Raw genomic sequence first — 22,142 nt, forward strand, 5'->3', positions numbered from 1 at the left:
ACCCCCAGGTAGCTGGTGAGGGCATTTCTGCACCTGGTGACTGGACAGAAGCCCTTTTGCAAAAATTTACTCCCTTTCATCCAGATCCAGAGGGCTTTCCATTAGTAGTCACACAGATTGGAAGTCCAGGCGTTTATGAACCAAAATCCAACCCGAAACCAAAATCTCAAATGCCAAAGCAGTGCACCATAATCCTTTGGTTTTAACTTTTTATTTGGAAATAATTTTAAACTCACAGAAAAGTTGCAAATATAAAAGTAGTACAAAGAACAGTCCTATGCCCTTTACTTATATTTGTCTCCTGTTAACATGACCATCTGCAGGTAAGTTAGATATGTCACTGCCCTTTATTCCTAGATAAGTCCTTCAGTGTATATTTCTTAAGAATAGAGATATTATCTTATCCCATTACAATTATTATTTTAGTAAATTTAGCAAGTATACACTATTGGATCTAATATACCTAAATTTGTATTTGTGTCCCAAATGTGTCAATTGATACAGTGATGTCCTTTGGAGCATTTTCCCTGTTCACCATGGGATGGATCCAGGGTTAGTATCACATTTAGTCACCATGCCTCTTTGCTTCCTTTAATCTGGACCATTGCCTCAGCCTTTCTTTGTCTTTTTTTCATTTTATTTATTTGTTTATTTATTTATTTTTGGCTGTGTTGGGTCTTCGTTTGTGTGCGAGGGCTTTCTCTAGTTGTGGCGAGCGGGGGCTACTCTTCATCGCGGTGCGCGGGCCTCTCACCGTCGCAGCCTCTCTTGTTGCGGAGCACAAGCTCCAGACGCACAGGCTCAGTAGTTGTGGCTCACGGGCCTAGTTGCTCCGCGGCATGTGGGATCTTCCCAGACCAGGACTCGAACCTGTGTCCCCTGCATTGGCAGGCAGATTCTCAACCACTGCGCCACCAGGGAAGCCCCTTTCTTTGTCTTTGATGGCACTGACATTTCTAAAGAATTCATCCCCACCCACCACGTTGTTTTTAATAGAACATTTCTCACTTTGGGCTTGCTTGATATTTCCTCGATATTAGGTTCAAGTTATGCATTCTGAGCCACAATACGACATGGGTGAAGTCACGTACTCGAGTATCATACTGGGAGGTGCACGGTGCCCATTTATCCCTCACTGATGTTACTGATTTTGTTACTGATTTTGATCCCCCAGATGAAGCGTGGTCTGATTTCTTCATGTATAATAACTGCTTTGCCCCTTGCAACTAATAATCAGTCTGTGAGGAGACATTTTGGACCATGCAAATAGCCTGTTCCTCATCAGAATCTACCTGGGACACAGATTTAGTAGCCAGTGATGATTCTTGCTTGACCCACTTATTTCCGCTGGTGATTCCAACTCCAGCACTCCCTCCACATTTGACACTTGGCGTGCTATTGTCAGCAGCAGCCCTCCCTTGCATTCCATTTATTTATCTTTTATTGGTGTGGACTCATGAATTCCTTGCATTTTTTCCAATGGTTTATAATTCATTACTATTCTTAAGTCTTTTGCTCAAGTTGTCCCAGAATTGGTCAGAGGGAGCTCGTTTTGTACTTGTTATAGGTCCCATTATTATTATTATTATTATTCCTCTTTCTGGCAAAAGCTGCTCCAGGCTTATCTGTATCCCAGTCCTGGAACCAGCCATTTTTCTGAACAGCCCTGGTTCCTGTTTCATGGGGAATGGTATTAGAGACCAAGATTTCGGTGCCAAACAAGTAGCATTTATTGTCCGTGGTTCGAGTCCTTTTAGAGAGAACTTGGAAATATTCCATGTACTCACAAAGACACATATGCAAATCTGTATACACACATATAGTACGTGCAAACAAGTCCATGCACACACCTCATATACATGTTTTAGAAGTAACGAGTTCCTAGCAATACCTTCAATTTCAGTCCCTCTACCCAGGGTTCTTTCCTGCTTTTCCTCATTCCATATTTGCACGTCATCAACACATTTTACTGATTTGCTCAATTCTCTAATATATCGAGAAGAGTTGCAGAATTAGCACAGCGTGTTTAACTTTGCTTCTCCCACCTTTGTGGTCAAACTTATGCTACCTTCCTCTTGTTTCACACTCTCCCTTTCAATTTTATTCCATGGGGGAAACTTTCCCCCCTGCCCTTGAATAAAACTCTGGGCAGTCTCATGGCTTTCCTGGTTAGTGTCAGGTAATAAAATGACCTATAGTCATTTTAAACTGCAAAGCCAGTCTTGATTCAGAAATCAGAAAGTGCAACACAATATATTAATCAATATTTCAACTTTTATTCAAAACATAGGTTTCAACTCTCTAGCACTTTGCCTCGGGCCTATAGTTGGTGGGCTTCATGCCACTAGGGAAAGAGAATGGAGTTGTCATCTTTCCTTGTTTTTAATTGAAATTCATTTATAATACTGTGTTAGTTTCAGGTGTACAGCGAAGTGATTAAGTTATTTTTTTTTCAGATTATAGTCCATTGTAGGGTATTACAAGATAATGAATGTAATTCCTTGTGCTATATAGTAAATCCTCACTGCTTATCTATTTTATGTTTAATAGTTTGTATCTGTTAATCCCACACTCCTAATTTGTCCCTTCCTCCCTCTCCCCTTTGGTAGCCATTAGTTTGTTTTCTGTCTGTGAATCTGTTTCTGTTTTGTATATAGATTCATTTGTTTTATTTTTTTTAGATTCCACATGTAAGTGATATCATATAGTATTTGTCTTTCTCTGTCTAACTTATTTCACTAAGTAGAATATTCTCTAGGTCCATCCATGTTGCTGCAAATGGCAATATTTCATTCTTTTTTATGGCTGAGTAATATTCCATTGTACATATGCACCATATCTTCTTAAACCAATCATACGTTGATGGATGCTTGGGTTGTTTCCATGTCTTGGCTATTGTAACTAGGGCTGCTGTGAACATTGGGGTGCATGTATATTTTTGAATTAGAATTTTCATTTTCTTCTGGATATATACCCAGGAAGTAGAATTGCTAGATCATATAGTAGTTCTATTTTTAGTTTTTTAAGGAACCTCTATACTGTTTTCTGTAGTGGCTGCACCAATTTACATCTCCACCAACAGTGTACGAGGGTTCCCTTTTCTTCACACCCTCTCCAGCATTTGTTATTTGTTGCCTTTCTGATGATAGCCATTCTGAATGGTGTGAGGTGATAACAGCACATTGTGGTTCCGATTTGCATTTCTCTAATAATTAGTGATGTTGAGCATCTTTTCATGTGTTGTTGGGCCACCTTTTTTTTTTTTTTTTTTTTTTTTTTTTTTGTGGTACGTGGGCCTCTCACTGTTGTGGCCTCTCCCGTTGCAGAGCACAGGCTCCGGACGCCCAGGCTCAGCGTCCATGGCTCACGGGCCCAGCCGCTTTGCGGCATGTGGGATCTTCCCAGACCGGGGCACAAACCCGTGTCCCCTGCATCGGCAGGCGGACTCTCAACCACTGCGCCACCAGGGAAGCCCCACCTTTCTTTTTGTAACTACTCCTGCACATGATAGCTGCTGATACTGAGTGCTCAGTTCAGGGCGTGTGCAGGGGTGAGTCCGGAGGGGCAGAGGTTCCTCTTCTGGGCTGCTATTGCCTGGAGCTCTTTGGACTTGGCGGGGATTTAAAGCTGACTTTTTTGCCCTGTGAGGTCTCTCATGGGTTCTCCTTCGGCTCCCGTGCTGGACTTCTCTGTGACCCCATCACCCGTGGCAGTGCCTCCCCTTCAGCTGGCTGTTCCTGATTCCCCTCAGCTTTTGGTTCTCCAGGCTTCATTTCATACAGGCTCTTACTGTTGGGGTTCCTTACTCTGTGACACAAGTCCTCTTGAATAGGAAACCATTAAAATGACCACTGGCTGACATTCCTAGCCCAGCTCCCTGTCTGCTCCTTGGGATTCACGCCAGATTGGCCCACCATCTGGGGGAAGGCTACTGATTTCCCTCCCATAGTCCACGACCCGAGGCCATAGACTGCTCTACTCTTCCAGGCATGAGTTTTGCACTGTCCCACTCCATCCCAGCTTCAGGGCATGAGTATCAACTCCCCAAGGGGCCCCATTAGTTCCTTCTCAGTATCTTGGACCCCACACTCCCCTTTCCCTTGGAGGTGAGGACAAAGGGACTCCCAGCACAGCAGCTCTTCTCTCCAAGGAAACCTCTTCACAAATCCTCTCTCGGGCTTCCCTGATGGTGCAGTGGTTGGGAGTCCGCCTGCCGATGCAGGGGACACGGGTTTGTGCCCGGGTCCGGGAAGATCCCACATGCCATGGAGTGGCTGGGCCCGTGAGCCATGGCTGCTGAGCCTGCGCGTCCAGAGCCTGTGCTCCGCAACGGGAGAGGCCACAACAGTGAGAGGCCTACGTACCGAAAAAAACAAAAAAAAAGCAAAAACAATAAAATCCTCTCTCAAGCTCTATTTTGACCATTTTTATATCCTCCTTGTGGAGGGTACAAATGATTAATATATTGCATCATACTTTCTGATTTCTGAATCAAGGCTGGCTTTGCAGTTGACAGTGACTATAGGACTTCTCTTACCTAAAAGCAACCAGAAAAGCCATGAGGCTGCCCAAAATTTCAACCCAAAAGTGCTTGTAGAGCTTCTTAATTGGTTTGAACTATCTCCTTTGAAATTTCTCCATGGTGATCTGGGACCAAACACTGGAATTCATACTCCTTGCCTCATGATGCTTAAGTTGAAACCCCCCAAATCCTCTAAGGTAATGTTAAATTAGACAGGCTTACTATACTTTCCAAAAACCTGGTGTACGTAGAAGCTATGTGTGTCAACTGAACATGTACACAAATAGGCAGAGCCTAAACAGCCGGTAGAAACAGTTAATTCTGTTTTAGTTTTACTTTGACCTGGATATATTGAGAAGCAAAAGGAATTAATTACTTTCATTTTAAAATATGATAAGCATAATGCATTATTAGGGGAAGAAATAATGATGTTACACCATTTCTTCTCATTACAGGAGGAATTCAAGAAGTTACTATATGGTCTCTGTTTCTTTCATGCTTTGGTACAAGAGAGACGGAAGTTTGGACCCCTGGGGTGGAATATTCCCTATGAGTTCAACGAGACTGACCTAAGAATCAGCGTACAGCAACTCCACATGTTCCTGAACCAGTATGAGGTACCATAAAACTCACAGCAAGGACATTACCTGTTGTGCTGTTTATCACATTGTGTTTGTACAGTGAGCAGGGACTTCTGATTAATTTCTTTTTTTACAAAATGAATAGGAGGATAGTTCCCAAAAGCTTATTAAGTAGGACTTTATTATAACAGAATATTATAACTGCCATAGTAGGTAGTTAGGATGTCAGTTTGTCTATTAGGAACCTGTATTTTATCATTTATTTTGACACATAAACATCAATCAGTCTCCAAAGTGGAAAAAAAAAAAACAAAAAACAGACTGATTTCCCTCCGTTCTGGAGCATGACTTTATTTTTAAGGAAATGTTACTGTAGTTTTATTCCAGAGTTTGGGCCGTTTGCCCCGATCAAACAAACTACGTAAGCCATTGGTGTTAACCTGAGGTATAGATTCTGGGAAGAAGTCCCACAATGTAATGTCATCACATCAACCACATTCCATCCCCTGTAGTTCTCTCTCTCCCTCTCCCCACCCCTCTCTCCTTTCTCTCTCTCTCGCCATCGCTTGTGCACGTGCACACACATGCATGTACTGTCTCTCTCTCTCTCTCTCTCTTTCTCTGTTTGCTGCTTATCTATCAGATGGATTTTAACACGTTTGAACTTTTGAAGAACTGCTTGGTAAATCAGTACAAGTGTCCTAAAAGGATATGGAACTTTTTCGAAAGCAAATCCTCTAAATTTTGATAGAATTTTGTTCAAAATTAGTTGGAAATCTTTAAATCAATCAATGGAGTATCAAAAAAACCTTTGTTTTTTGAAACTTTTAGTGAATTGTGATTTTTTTAAAGAAAGGCTTACAAACAGGAAGTCATTGAATCCTCTCTCTATAAAAACAAAGGAAAAAACAAAATAAATATTGAGAGCTCAAATGACATATCTAAACTTAGGTGAAGAACATTTGTCTGGTCTTCTGTGTTTCTTTGGACAAATTTGTATTCTGTACTAAAATGAAGTGAGTTGAGAAGGCCTTTGATTTTGCAGCATTAAAATTTGGTGAAACATTCAAAAGAAGCATAGATTTGATGAATTTCTTTCTTGTAATAATATTTATTTTTAAAACATACTAAGAATGGAGGCAAAAGCTATAATGAAACAATGCATGTGGAAGTATTTGAGCTAAAATAATTACACTTTTGAATACAAACAAAAAGAATGAGGAGCTCCTTTAATTAGCAATTTGTTCACAAAACTGTAGAGTATATTCTAATTTAAAATATTATAGTATGTAGTGGAGTCAATTAAAAGTGTCAGCAATTTAAAATTTAGTAACCATAAAATGAAACTTTGCAAAACATTATAGACAATTTTACTTTAAAAATTAAAAAAACAGTGAGACCATATTGAAAAGTACATTCTTCGGGAAAACATCGGAGACGTTATTTGAGAGACAGAGATGTCTAAGAAGTTAAAGTACATGAATATACACTAAGAAAAGTTATTTTGCTTAAACTCTTAATCATTATAAAATTTTTGCTTCAATTTCTTATTTTAAGTAATTATCTTATTTTAAAAGCAATGTTTGAATAAAACTAATTACAGGTCTGCCAATATAAAAATAGAGTTATATACTATATATATACTATTATATATATATATATATATATATATATATAGTACTCTAAAATTCCATAATACTAATTATCTTTAGTGCCCACGTTCACTCTCAAAGTGTTACAGTTTGGACAGTAGTTTATTTGGTCACCCTAGCTTTTTAAAGATCTGAACACAAACAAGGAGGTAAGCAACTCGCTGGATGTGATTAGGGAAGGTTCCACAGAGGAGCAGTTGCTTGGGACTCAAACAATGAATAGAAGGTTTTCAGGTGGATGGTGTAAAGAAGCAGCAATAAAAAGGTTAAAAAAAAAGTACCAATAAGTGAAAAGGTTTGGTTAAGTATAAATGATTTGGAACATCCTTGTATGCCATGCTGATTTGGGATTATTATATTGTTATTGGTCTGCTTTTAGGAGAGTATTTGCATTTTAGAAAGACCACTCTAGCAACAGAGTGGAGAGCAGATTAGAGGAATTTAGATGACACGCCAGTTTAAGATGATATGAGTTGAATTGTGTCGCCCCCAAAAAATATGTTGAAGTTCTAATCCATTCTACCTCAGAATGTGAACTTATTTGGGAATGGAGTTGTTGCAGATATAATCAGTTAAACTAAGATGAGGTCATACTGGAGTAGGGTGAGTCCTCAATAGAACATGACTGGTATCATTATGAAAAGAGGGGAATTTGGATTCACAGAGAAGACAGCCATGTGAAAACAGAGGCAGCAATTGGAGTTATGCTGTGACAAACCAAGGAACACCTGGGGCTATGGAAGCTGGAAGAGACAAGGAAGGATCCTCCTAGAAGATGTGGAGGGAGTGTGGCCCTGCCAACACCTTGATTTCAGACTTCTTCAACAATAAATTTCTGTTGTTTTAAGCCATCTATCAGCAGCCCTAGAAAACTAATGGTCTCCTGTATTAGTTATAACCCAGGCAAGAGATGATATGAGTTTAAGCTAAAGCATCTGGGCTAGGATGGGGAACATGGAAGAGATATAATAGATATGTAGGAACAGGGATTGAAATGACCTAGATAGTAAATGGTAAAGGGAGAGGGAGAAGTCTGTTAATGTTAGTTTTGGGGTCTCAGTTGGTGGTCCTACCACCACTCATTAATCCAGACAGGGAATAGGTATCAGGAATTAATGGGTATATAGCAGGTGGGTTAGTGGAATGGGGGTGGATGAGTGGATAAATAATTCAGTCTTGTACATTTGATACATCTGGGGTGTCTAGGTGTAGATATCGATGGTATCTGGTAGGCTTTTGGCATATAGATATAAAGCCCGAGAGAAAAGAGTGAGCACAAATAGAGAATTGTGAATTGTTAATGTGTAAGGAGAAGCCTGAGAACACCTGAGATTTAAAAGGGAGGCCTTGTAGCGTAAAAACGAACTAAAGCCTGGCTGCTGGTGAGCACCCAATATCAATGGTAGGAGAGAGGACAGGAGAAATGGAAAATGCAGACCAAACAGCCAGAGAAAAAGGGGGAGTGAGCACGCTGAGTAACTATGGAGTATCAGGAATTGTCCATCCTGGCAAATGCTACAGAGAATCTTTTCATGACGCGTGGGACTGACCGAACTGGTTCCTTCTATTAAATGACAATTGAGCAGTACTTCCCGTTCCTCCAGCACAGTGATCATATAGCAAACTGCACAAAACTGCTACTCATGCATGACGTATAACCCATCAAGAAATACAGAGAGATTCTTTGTGGAATGGGATTCACAGTTCCCTTTGATACTAAATCGAATGTAATCCTTCAGCAATCAAAACTTTGTTCTTTTTTATTGAAGTATAATTGACCTACAACATTACATTGGTCTCAGGTATACAACATGATTCAACATTTGTATATACTGCAAAATGATCACCACAATACTTCTAGTTATCTGTCACCGTAGAGTTAAAAAAAAATTGTTTTTCTTGTGATGAGAAGTTTTAAGATTTACTTTCTTAGCAACTTTCAAATTTGTGCCACAGTATTATTGACTAATGTCACCATGCTGTACTTACATCCCCATGACTTATTTATTTTATAACTGGAAATTTGTGCATCTTAATCTCTTTCACCCATTTTGCCCTCCCGGCAACTCACCACCCCTCTGGCAACCATCAATCTGTTCTCTGTATCTATAAGTTTTGTTTTGTTTGTTCATTTGTTTTGTGTTTTTAGATTCCACATTTAAGTGAAATCACACAGTATTTGTCTTTGTCTGATTTATTTCACTTAGTATAATACCCTCAAGATCCATTCATGTTGTCACAAATGGCAAGATTTCATTCTTTTTATGGCTGAATAGTATTGTGTATTCCACGTATAGTCCACGTCTTTATCCATTCATCCATCAGTGGACACTTACATTGCTTCCATGTCTTAGCTATTGTAAATAATGCTGCAATGAACATAGGGATGTATATAGCCTTTCAAATTAGTATTTTCATTTTCTTTGAATAAATACCCAGAAGTGGAATTGCTGGGTCATACAGTAGTTTTGTTTTTAATTTTGTTTTTTGAGGAACCTCCATACTGTTTTCCATAGTGGCTGCACCAATTTACGTTCCCTCCAACAGTACACAAGGGCTCCTTTTTCTCCACATCCTCACCAACATATGTATTATTTCTTGTCTTTTTGATAATAACCATTCTGACAGGTGTGAAGTGACATCCCATCGTAGTTTTGATTTGCATTTTTCTGGTGATTAATGATGTTGAGCATCTTTTCCTGTGTCTATTGGCTGTCTGTATGTCTTCTTTGGAAAAATATCTATCCAGATCCTCTGCCCATTTTTTTTAATATAAATTTATTTTATCTATTTATTTTTGGCTGCATTGGGTCTTTGTTGCTGCACGCAGGCTTTCTCTAGTTGTGTCGAGTGGGGCCTACTCTTCATTGCAGTGCACGGGCTTCTCATTGCGGTGGCTTCTCTTGTTGCAGAGCACGGGCTCTAGGCGTGCAGGCTTCAGTAGTTGTGGCACGCGGGCTCAGTAGTTGTGGCTCGCAGGCTCTAGAGCTCAGGCTCAGTAGTTGTGGCGCACGGACTTAGTTGCTTCACGGCATGTGGGATCTTCCCGGACCAGGGCTCGAACCCGTGTCCCCTGCTATGGCAGGCAGATTCTTAACCACTGCACCACCAGGGAAGCCCCTCTGCCCATTTTTTAATCAGATTTTTTGGTTTTTGTTATTGAGCTGTATGAGTTCTTTATATATTTTAATCTAAAAAACATAAATAAGAAAAAGTAAACTGTAACAGAAGAAAATACAAGTGGATGTATATAATGTACTTGGCAAATGGGTAATTCCCTTTAGGAGGGTTGTGTGTGTGTGATTGTGTGTGAGAGAAAGGCTCACCCCCTCACTCTCACCCTAAGTTCACCCCCAAAGCAGTCAATTTCACAGCTTAGGAGGGGCTGTCCAAACTTTTTCCTATGCACAAATAGTTATATATACACATATATACAATATACACACACATTTTCCTCAAAAACATAATTACATCTGTATGTCATTTTCAGCTTGCTTTTCTCACTCACATATGTTGTGGACAACTTCCAAAATAGACACAGATCTTTGTTTTAATGGCTGCATACACAGCATTTCCCACTTTTGACTATGAGGATTTTATTTCCTTTTTATTTCTTACTAATAAGTAGTGTTAAAGTGAATAACTTCATATATAACCTTGCATATAGTTGCCGACTTCTGCACTCTCTCCTGGCCTGTGGTCTCAACCCTCTTATAACAACAGAACAGAGAAGAAATCCCAGCAGCGAGCTGCTACTCTTTCTGCGACCTCAGCCAATGGACCTGGGCGCCTGGGAGAATGCATTCCCCAGTTTGACTGGCCCTGGTTGTGATCAAGCTACTGAGAGAAACAAGTTTACCCATCAGCTCTCAGGGGAATGTTGGCAGGTTTAACCCTTTAAACATAAGCCAAACTCCTCCCCTCCAGATCTCATCTTATGTCTGCCTCACAAAGCCCTCCCAGGGCCCAGCTCATGCTGATATACTATTTAATTCACACAGGAGTTTTCTTACTATATTTCAGTTTTATGAGGTGGGGACCTGTCAACAAGGCAAACCCGAGCACTGCCGGCATCTGCAAACTCCCCTAAACACCGTGCCGTTGTTCTCCCTCCTGGTTCTGCTTGTTTCTCCACCACGTCTTGGTCACTGAGCTGTTCTCCTAAATTCACTGCCTTCATTTCCAACTCTACCAAGTAACAAGTCTCTTAATTCCCAAGCCCGAATTCAATAAATTCCTTCTGTCTAATCACTACCACCTATTCTTCCCAAGTGCTATTGTTTTTTACTGAAGAGATTCCTCTAAGTGGGATCACTGAGATGTAGGGTATATACACTTTAACTTTTAGCAGATAACTGCCAGAAGGGCATTTATAGCACAAAAATGGTGAAAAAAATCCTAAAGTGAAAAGATTGCTGTATTTTAGTAGAAAACATTTTAAAACATTGCTATATTGAAATACCAAAAACAAACACCATAAAAATAAAAGACAAATGAAAATTGGAGAAAATACCTAAAATTTTTCTGACAAACTGATTCGGTATCTTTATAAAGAGCTTTTAATAATGAAAAAAAAAAAGCATTCATATGAGGAAAACACATAAAAGAATAAAGTAGATAATTTAACAATAAGAAATACAAGCGGTGAATAAACATTTTTTAAATGTCAATATCAAAAATAAATAAATAAGTAAAATAAAATTAAGATATGTAATGTCCAGCATGATGACTATAGTTAATACTATATTGCATATTTGAAAGTGGCTAAAGAAAACAGATCTTGAAAGTTCTCAACACACAAAAAAATTGTGATTATGGTGATGGATGTTAAATAGACTTACTGTGGTGATCAGTATATACAAATATCAAATCATTATTTGTATCCCTGAAACTAATATAATATGTGAATTATATCCCCAAAAATTAAAAACAATTTTATTGTTTAATTATCATTTTTTTTCCCTAAATGATAATACTCAGTTTTGTTGTGAGCAGTGAGAGAATTCTCTATATTACTGGTGGCTGTTTAAGTATTTATGCTTAGGATAAATAAAATCGCAATAGGAAAAATCAATTCTTTTGCATTCATAAACACTTAGAAATTCTATGTACTAGAGAATATAATAAAAAGGCAAACCTACAGGAAAAATATTTCAAGAAATTTGATAAAGGTAGATTTATAAAAGAGCTTATACAAATAAAACTATTAAAACTTTAATTGAGGGCTTCCCTGGTGGCGCAGTGGTTGAGAGTCTGCCTGCCAATTCAGGGGACACAGGTTCGAGCCCTGGTCTGGGAAGATCCCACATGCTGTGGAGCAAGTAGGCCCGTGAGCCACAACTACTAAGCCTGCATGTCTGGAGCCTGTGCTCCCCAACAAGAGAGGCCGCGATAGTGAGAGGCCCGCGCACCGCCATGAAGAGTGGCCCCCGCTTGCCGCAACTAGAGAAAGCCCTCACGCAGAAATGAAGACCCAACACAGCCAAAAATAAATAAATAAATAAAATTTTAAAAATTTTAAAAACTAATTGAAAAAAATAGGCTAGTTCACAGAAGAACAAATGTTTTTAAACATATGAAAAGATCATAAATTTCATTAGTATTCTAGAAAATGCAAATTAACGCAATATTAATTACCTTTGGTCAAATTAGCAGAGATTTTAAAACTGATTCCTACAATTACTACACCCTTTCAGGAAAGCAGTTTGGTGACATTAGTCAATTGCTTTTTATAAACTTCTTTCCTTTGACAGTGTTATTTCCCTTTCAGGAATCTAGACTAAAGAATCATTAGCAATTTTAAGGGATGTATATTTAATGAAACAATTTAACAAAGTAGAAAATTAGGAGCAACTGAAATCTTCAATATTAGAAGATAGTTATTAAAAACTATTTTCAAAGAGTATTTCGTGAAACAGTAAAAGATATCTCATAATATGAGATTTGGTGAAAAATTATATGCAAAATTGTATATATAGTGTGATTCTAATTGTCAAACATATACAGATATAAAGAGGTGGTGAAGGAAATGAACACTGATTATCTCGGAATTATATTGGATTGGTTTTGAATGTCATTCAACAGTGCAGGATTTTCAGGGATGGGATTATGGTCTAACTAATTTTGCATCAGGCATATAGTAGGTGGTCCATTAATGTTGGGTGAATAGAGGTGAGTTCACAAGTTAATAGAGGATTTCTATTCTTTGCACTGATGGAAATGACAAATCACAGAAGGAGAGAGAGACCCTGGGGAAAATTACAGGAAATTAGCCGGGAAGTACATAAAGGGAAATTGTGTTGATGCAAACTTTCCGTAAACTGTTTAAATAACATGAGCAAACAAGAAACACGATCCTGTATGATGTGCCACTGCTAAATCTTGACTGGTTGAGCGACTTGACCTCTACTCTAGGAACTGCCCTACGACGCCCTGCAGTACATGACGGGCGAGTGCAATTACGGCGGCCGCGTGACTGACGACTGGGACCGGCGCACGCTGCGCAGCATCTTAAAGAAATTCTTCAACACGGAATTAGTTCAGAATCCGCACTATAAATTCGACTCCAGTGGCATCTATTTTGTGCCTCCTTCTGGTGATGTAAGTACATATGCTCTTCAAGAAAACTAAAAGCAGTAAAATGTGGAATTCCTCTGATATAGAAAAAGGTGATTTTTTTTTTTTTAAAGAAGCCTTGTTTTTTGTTAACCATTGTGTGTACTTTCTTCAGTCCTATAGGGACAGAGCAAATCCCATACAAAGATGGAGTTAGTGGTTTCCTATTTGCTGTAATGTGAAGACTATCAGAAATGTTCCTCACCCAAGAATGGCTTCCTCAGTGACCTGAAATCCTCTTATTGTGAATTCAGTGCTTTGGGGAAAAAGGCATGGTCCCCAATTAAAATGGAAATACACATGAGAAGGGCTTACAAAATCGTATTAACGATAATAGTTAACATTTAGATCATGCTTATTTACAAAGCAGTTACATGTAATTATCCCACTGGAGCATCTAATTAACATTTGAGTTATTATTCTGTCTTTGTCTTTTACAAGTGAGAAAGTAAGTTCACTAAAGTTAAATGACTTGCCCAAGATCCCACAGGTAGAAAGGGACAGAGCATCACACCTGCTTCACAAGACCAAGGTTCTCTTCTGCTACTTTTTCCAGTCCTGTCTAGTAGAAGATGTGGTATCTGCCTTCATATCACACAGTAGACTTCTAGGGACTGCTAGCACAATTAAATTGGTTCTCATTTTATTCCCAGAAGTCAAAAGGGCACAAGTTGAAAGTTAAAAACACAGCCACAGGCAACAGAGGCACATAACCATGACCCCATCATCCACTAGGATGGATTCTAGCTGAGGGCAGACACTAATAGATGAAGAGAAAAATCAGTCCCAGAGCCCAGGTCACTGACTGGGTGGGGCAAGTCAACACAGGGAGTCATGGTAACAAGATCCCCAGTGATGATTTGGTAAGTGAGAAGATAGCCAAAGATGAAGTCAGGTTATGTAACATGACCCATCTCGAAAAACCACCAGTGACCAGTCTCCCCACTACCATACGTGTATGGGGCTGGCCAAAAAGTTCGTTCGGATTTTTCTGTAACGTCTTATGAACAGACTTTTTGGCCAACCCAATATATGAATGTTTGCATATGATTATATGAGCATCAGGAAAAGTATGGAATTTTGATAGAAATTCACATAAATAAAATATAAAACGTGTCTGCGTATATATAAAAAGATTTACCATATTAATGGTGGTTATCTCATGATAAAATCTCAGATGATTTTCACTTTTCTGAATTACGTGGATTTATCACAATAAGAGTAAACAGAAATATCAGACTAAAGCGGAAAAAAAAATATTGTGATAAACTAAGAACAGTCATCAGCAAATGCAGCACAGAAAGATTTCTCAGGAAGAATTTCTAAATGAAGCAGCCAGGATATTCCTCTCTCCATTTTCAGATCCATTCCAGTTGAATGGGACATTTTTTTCTCTCTCTAAATGTGTCCATATCTTTTTTTTTTAACACTTTGGCCAGGTTGAAAGAAAATGAAAGCATTCAGTGTCCAGGTTCACAGGCTCATCCACTCAGTAACTTGAGTATTAAAAATTATCTCTTTTCAGTGAGCAAGCTCTACAGGATAATTAGATTTCTATAATTCTAACCTGATTTCCTGATTTCTAATCTCCTGATTCCTTGTTACTCATCTTTGCAGCACAAAAGCTACATCGAATACACAAAGACACTGCCGCTGACCCCAGCTCCGGAAATCTTTGGGATGAATGCCAATGCAGATATCACTAAAGATCAGTCAGAAACTCAACTGCTGTTTGATAACATTCTTCTCACACAGGTGTGTGATCTGTGCAGGAACTGGCTTCTGAGGCTGGAAAGGATGCTCCCCAAGCAGCATGAGACAACACGGTAGAGGCCCAGGCACAGAATTCCATCTCTTCAAGTGGAGAACCACTTTAAGGAAAAGAAAAAAAATACGTAACTTAAAAATGGGTTTAAACATAAAGTAAATGAATGTGTGGGTTTTGTTTTCGTCAGTCTTTTGATTTGGGAAGAATCTTTGAGTATCATTCTGCTTCCAAGAGTTCTTTGAATAATATTCTTTGAGTATTCTTTGATATCATTCTGCTGCTGTGAGTTCCATTTTGCCTTTCTTGCTTAAATCATGCCCTAATACATTATCCTTTTTTACTTCCTTTAAAGTGGAAGAAGAATTTCAAAGATACCTGGAAGCAGTTTAACACCAGAATCCATCTAGAATTCTGCCTATTTTATTTTCTCTCTTACCTATTCAACATTTTTAAATGACTTATATTTATCAAATGTTCTAGAACATTTAACCTAGTTTACATAGAAATAGTTTCTTTCACATCAATATTTTATCAGATTACATAATATTTAAGGAATATAATAGTAAGTACAAAATAAATTAAAAGGTTTAGGAGAACCTTTGACTCTTAGACATGCGGCTCCACTGGTGAGAGCATAAATGTAAGGGCATGTCGGAGAATGACCTTCCAAGGCACCAGATTTCAGCATGCCCTGGGCACGAGTCAGTACATTTGAATGAAAGATATTTAATCTTGCTTGTCTATTTAGAGATCTTCCCTTGTATTGTTCTCCCATTAGAAGATATGCTTGTTTTTTTTTTTTTTTTTTATTTTTGAAAGCAAATTAGTCCAAATGGTGAGTTCCCTTAGTGATTGAATGAAATTTTAGTAAGTTCAGGATGTTTATTCAGTCAAGCAAATTATCCCCAAAACTGATTTCGAGCTGGTCTTTTTTATTTTTATGGGATCTCAGATTAATACTAATAATAGTTAATCATTTTATAGTGCTTACTGTATGGGAGCACTGTTCTGAATGCTTTATGTATAACAGTGTGATGCTTATGACAGTCCTATGAAGTGAGGGTGCTAATTATTCCCATTTTACAGCTAAAAGACTCAGACACAGAAAGATTAAGTCATTTACTCAAGGTCAGCTAGTACAATTTCAAGCCAGCACTCAAAGCCAAGCAGTCTGACTCCCACTAGTTTGGCTCCAGAATTTGTGTTCTGAACCACTACGTGATATTCTTTCTAGATTCTAAACATGGGATAGGACCTAGAAGGCAGATAACCAGAGATGCTGGGTTGGGAGTGGGGGGCGGGAAGCTAAAAGAACCAGATTAGGAGGATGAAATAGTGTGCTGTCACTGATGGAAGAGTTCATGGAACTTCTACCTCTGGTCTACTGTAAGATGACATTTACTCATAAGGCAGAAAGAACAAAGATTATTTTTTATGTCCATCTTACACGTTAATACCATTAAAATCAGTTGTTGCCTGAGCATGAAAGCATGTATACAGACATGAATAAGTAGGTTGTTAGGAACATCAGTGCCTGTAGTACACAACAGTCTGACAGCAGATTTATAGTGTCTTTTGGCTTTATTTAAACCTGATGGGCTGTGCCACATGAAGCAGTGGGCTCAGTCCAACAGAAAATGACTCAGAGCCGAGCAAATAAGTTTAAATACACTTGGGGTATCTTCTCAGTATGTAATTAAACAACCTCTTTCAATATCCTCCGACTCAGATTGGCAAGTACAGTTATAGTAATGGGTAAGCAGGAGTTCAGTGATTCTACATCGGGATTAACCACAATTCAGAGGCAATGAGATAGACCAGAACTGCAGGTCGGAGAGCAAGGTCACGATGACAAGACCTTTACCTTGTGTATTTAACCAAAATATCTTATGAAATGACAGGAGCCAGCATTGGAGCTGAGAATGTTACTTCTGCAGAGCCCTTTTGCTTATACTTAACTGCCAGACTCTCTTTAAAAAAAATCTTTATTGGAGTATAATTGCTTTACAATGGTGTGTTAGTTTCTGCTGTATAACAAAGTGAATCAGCTATACATATACATATATCCCCATAGCTCCTCCCTCTTGCGTCTCCCTCTCACCCTCCCTATCCCACCCCCGTAGGTGGTCACAAAGCACAGAGCTGATCTCCCTGTGCTATGTGGCTGCTTCCCACTAGCTATCTATTTTACATTAGGTAGTGTATATATGTCCATGCCACTCTCTCACTTTGTCCCAGCTTACCCTTCCCCCTCCCTGTGTCCTCAGGTCCATTATCCTTTTTTTTTTTTGCGGTACGCAGGCCTCAGCAGCCATGGCTCATGGGCCATGTGGGATCTTCCCGGACTGGGGCACGAACCCGTGTCCCCTGCACCGGCAGGCGGACTCTCAACCACTGCGCCACCAGGGTCCATTCTCTATGTCTGCATCTTTATTCCTTTCCTGCCCCTAGGTTCTTCAGAACCATTTTTCTTTTTTTTTTTTTTTAGATTTCATATATATGTGTTAGCATATGGTTTTTGTTTTTCTCTTTCTGACTTACTTCACTCTGTATGACAGACTCTAGGTCCATCCACCTCACTACAAATAACTCAATTTCATTTCTTTTTATGGGTGAATAATATTCCATTATATATATGTGCCACATCTTTATCCATTCATCTGTTGATGGACCCTTAGGTTGCTTCCATGTCCTGGCTATTGTAAATAGAGCTGCAGTGAACATTGTGGTACATGACTCTTTTTGAATTATGGTTTTCTCAGGGTATATGCCCTTTTCTCCACACCCTCTCCAGCATTTATTGTGTGTAGACTTTTTGATGATGGCCATTCTGACTGGTGTGAGGTGATACCTCATTGTAGTTTCGATTTGCATTTCTCTAATGATTAGTGATGTTGAGCATCCTTTCATGTGTTTGTTGCCAACCTGTATATCTTCTTTTTTTTTTTTAACATCTTTATTGCAGTATAATTGCTTTACAGTGGTGTGTTAGTTTCTGCTTTATATGTATATCTTCTTTGGAGAAATGTCTGTTTAGGTCTTCTGCCCATTTTTGGATTGGGTTTTTTGTTTTTTGGCTATTGAGCTGCATGAACTGCTTGTAAATTTTGGAGATGAATCCTTTGTCAGTTGCTTCATTTGCAAATCTTTTCTCCCCTTCTGAGGGTTGTCTTTTCATCTTGTTTATGGTTTCCTTTGCTGTGCAAAAGCTTTTACGTTTCATTAGGTCCCATTTATTTATTTTTGTTTTTATTTCCATTACTCTAGGAGGTGGGTCAAAAAGGATCTTGCTGTGATTTATGTCATAGAGTGTTCTGCCTGTGTTTTTCTCTAAGAGTTTTATAGTGTGCCAGACTCTCTTTTGAATAAGAAAATCGTTTCAACCTAAAATATTGTGAAACTAGAAATGGAAAGGCTGAATTCCACAATGTCTCCTTGAAAATGGATCCCACTTATCTTTATTTGTTTAATAAAAGGGCAATGACCATTAGATTTCAAACGGTGTTTGTGAAAACTCTAAGGAAAAGTGGTAAAAAGGAAAAAAAGCTAAGTTATATAATTATATAATTACAAATAAATAACACCCTTTTGCTCTTAATTCTCAATATCAGTTGGATATTACTTTTAAAACAAACCCCCCCAGTTATGTGATTTTGGTGTGTGAGAAATAGGTATAGGAATGTTTGTGTTACTAAATTATTTTTCTTACATTTTTGAAGGGCTGAGATTCTTTTTTGGGGGGGGGTTTCGGAGGAGGCACAGCTCTTGTTAGAAAATAGGAATGGTTGAGTTTATAGTATATTGTATGCACATCAAAATACAAATAGAAATCAGCATATGATTCTTTAAATGCAATGGAAATAGATATTTCAGTAGTTTGGGCCGAACGTTCATTACCTTCTTTGTTCTCTGTAATTTGTTTTATATACTTAGTTGTAAACCTAATGTTTGGGGATCATGATAAAAGATTACTATATTGGCATATCCCTTTTTTTGCTAGCATATAATTAACACTTACCAACATTTAATTTTTTTATTGCACAACTTCATAGGAATGTGTTAGGTAGCATTAAAAATCTCACTAGAAACTTAAGTAGAAGTAACAGTCAATATTTATAGAATAGAGCCAATATAGACACTAGAAAATATAAAATCTGAAATAAGACTAAACACAATTCCCACGGACTGGAAAAGTATGAGATATATTCATTTATATTCTAATAGTGCTTGTTCTCTCTCAACACACACACACATACACACATTCATTTATTCTGAGGATTTAAAGGGTTTTCCCAGAAAATATAGATTCATTTGCATGGTGTCACTATAAAATAAAAAATAAAAATTGAAATGAAATTCCCCTTCCCTGCTTCCAGTGTGAATCCCTAAAGTCTGCCTTATCGCCATAACTCTTCCAACTGCTTAGAGGAGATGAGTTTATTTTCTTTGTCCTCTTGGTTCAAGGAAAAAAAACTCTATCTCTGCTTTTGGCAACCACTGGGCACCAGAGTTATTACCAAATATATTTTGTGGCGAAAGCAAAAACCAGATTTCGTCCTCCTGGGCTTTGATGCCCGTCATCACTTGACCACCACCACCCCCAACATGAACGCTTTTTCTCCCTCTGTCTGTATCATCTGCTCTTCCCCTGACCCCCAGGCAGCACAATGTGCAGCTTGTTTGCTTCCTCCAGACCCTCTTTTGCCTCTGAACATTGTACATGACCTTCTACCTTCTACCAATTGCTTTTCTCCTGAAACTCCATTCCCATGCTTGTTATCATCACTTCAATAAATCTCGTGGGGAGAAGAATCATAGTCAAAATAGCAAAGTATCAATAGTGCTCATTCTTATAAAGTTTTCTTTAGGAGATTTCCTATCCAGCAATTCTTAGATTTTTATGAGGATTTCTTTTTTTTTTATGAGGATTTCTGATTCGTAGTTTGGATTCTTTCCAGTCTCGTTCAGCAGAGTCTGGTGCAAAATCATCGGATGAAGTAGTATATGAGGTCGCTGGTGACATCTTGGGTAAACTTCCAAACAACTTCAATGTGGAGTCTGCAATGAGGAGATACCCAACCACTTACACTCAGAGCATGAACACGGTGCTTGTCCAAGAGATGGGACGGTTCAATAAGTTGCTGCAGACCATAAGAGAATCATGCATTAACATCCAGAAAGCAATCAAGGTAAGGGGAAGTACAGCAAGGAAAAATCATTGAAATAAACATCATTCATTTACTCAGCAAATATTTATTGGGCACAGCTTCCGTGAAAGCACTGTTCTTGGTTCCAGAGATAGAAAAAAAAAATCCCCACCCTTAAAAAGTGTATCGAATTCTGGGGCTGACAGTTAATAAATGTGTAAATGAGTATAGAATGTGGTACATATAGCGATCGTTTGTTGGATGGAACATATGCTAAGAAGGCATAAAATGTTAAGGAGTAAGACAAAGCTTCTGCTCTCATAGAGCTTACTTCTTAGGGAGACAAACAATTAAAAAATGAACAAATAAATTTATTTTTTTCAGTCATTGGTAAGTTCAGTGGAAAAAAATAAAATGGAATAAGGATGTAGAGAATGATGGGTGGGAAACTCAGTCATTTGGGGTCAGGCCGCTCTGAAGAGAGAGACCTGATGGGAGGGACAAGCCATGGAACGTTTGGGCAGAGGGTCCAGCCAGCATGAAGGCCCTGAGAAAACCAGCTTGGCGTGGTCCAGGAGCACAGTAGGGAAGGCTGGCTTGTCTAGAGTAGAGTGAGCACGAGGGAAATGGTAGGACAGAGAGAGGAAGGCATGGGCTTCATGATGGCCTTCTCGGCCAAGGTTGGGATCTTCAATATTATCCTAAAGTGTAAAGGTAAAGGGAGACCTTCAGAGGGATTTAAGTGATGAAATGAAATGATCTATTTTATATTTTTAAAGTTTGCTCTGGCCGCTGCAGAAAGGATTGTAGGGAAACAAGAGCACAGGCAGAACCCAATTATGTGATTGCAGTAGTCCAGCTGAGTTGGTTTCTTGTAGCAGTGGAGGTGGAGAAGAGTGGTTGGATATGAGTTATTATGGAGAGAGGAGTCTGCCCGGCTGGCTGTGGTATAATCTGGCTGGTTTGGCTAAGAAGTATTCAGTGTCTTGTGTTTCTCCTTAACCTGGTCCTCCCTGTATCCTTCCTGGAAGATGAAGGCCTGGCTTTCCGCATTCTGGGAGATAAAAGGGGAAACAGGCCTCAGGGAGCTCAGCAACCAATACACATGAATTCACTTAATTCCTGATTTCAGTATGGGAATTCTGACCCCACCTGAGCCTGGCATCCCCTCCACTGTAGGGATGTCTTCATTTTCCTTTCCAGGTTTCATTCAAGGTGAATAAGGTACAGTTTTGTGGGAGAAGACCCAGGAATCTATTTTTTAAGCCAGATTTCAACAGTCTTCATTTAGCACCACCCTCCTCTCCTCCCTTTCAGCTAGGGCCATCAGTTCCAAATATTGATACTTTGAGTATCCTAGTGTATATCTAGTCGATTCTTAACTTTCCCGTCTGCCAGTTTCTCCTGACTACTAAGTCAACTACCAACAGTCCACATGCTTTCTAGCTCCCAATATTGCCTTGCCTTTTCCTATTTTTCCTGCACTTGTAGGCTTTTTTTTTTTTTTTTTTTTTTTTAGCCACGCCGTGTGGCATGCAGGATCTTAGTTCCCTGACCAGGGATCGAACCCGCGCCCCCTGCAGTGGAAGTGCAGAATCTTAACCACTGGACTGCCAGGGAAGTCCCTAGGCTTGTGCTTCTAACAAATAAATTCCTTTACTGTTGTTTCAGGGTTTGGGGAAGGAGGCAAATGAAATGTGGATGTTTAATCCATTAAATTTTCTCTAAAATCTTTTCCATATGTTAGTTGGAATTATATTGTCAACTATGAAGAAAACAGAAATGATGATGGCAACTGGCCCAATTGCAGGATCAAATAAAAATTTCAAGGGCCTCAAAGTGTTACCATCTCTTAGG

The 22,142-nt window shown here is 38.9% G+C and overlaps 1 protein-coding gene across 1 annotated transcript in view; it reads left to right on the forward strand.

Moving 5' to 3' along the window:
* DNAH7 (dynein axonemal heavy chain 7) overlaps nucleotides 1–22,142 on the forward strand; it is a 246,720-nt gene that overhangs the window by 211,020 nt on the left and 13,558 nt on the right. Inside the window, exons 57-60 of the mRNA XM_030855979.3 lie at nucleotides 4,978–5,139; nucleotides 13,170–13,355; nucleotides 14,988–15,125; nucleotides 20,097–20,327. Coding sequence (XP_030711839.2) covers nucleotides 4,978–5,139; nucleotides 13,170–13,355; nucleotides 14,988–15,125; nucleotides 20,097–20,327 — 717 coding nt within the window. The remainder of the gene's footprint in view (nucleotides 1–4,977; nucleotides 5,140–13,169; nucleotides 13,356–14,987; nucleotides 15,126–20,096; nucleotides 20,328–22,142) is intronic.

The sequence above is a fragment of the Globicephala melas genome, chromosome 7 (assembly GCF_963455315.2).
Source record: "Globicephala melas chromosome 7, mGloMel1.2, whole genome shotgun sequence".
Lineage (NCBI taxonomy): Eukaryota > Metazoa > Chordata > Mammalia > Artiodactyla > Delphinidae > Globicephala > Globicephala melas.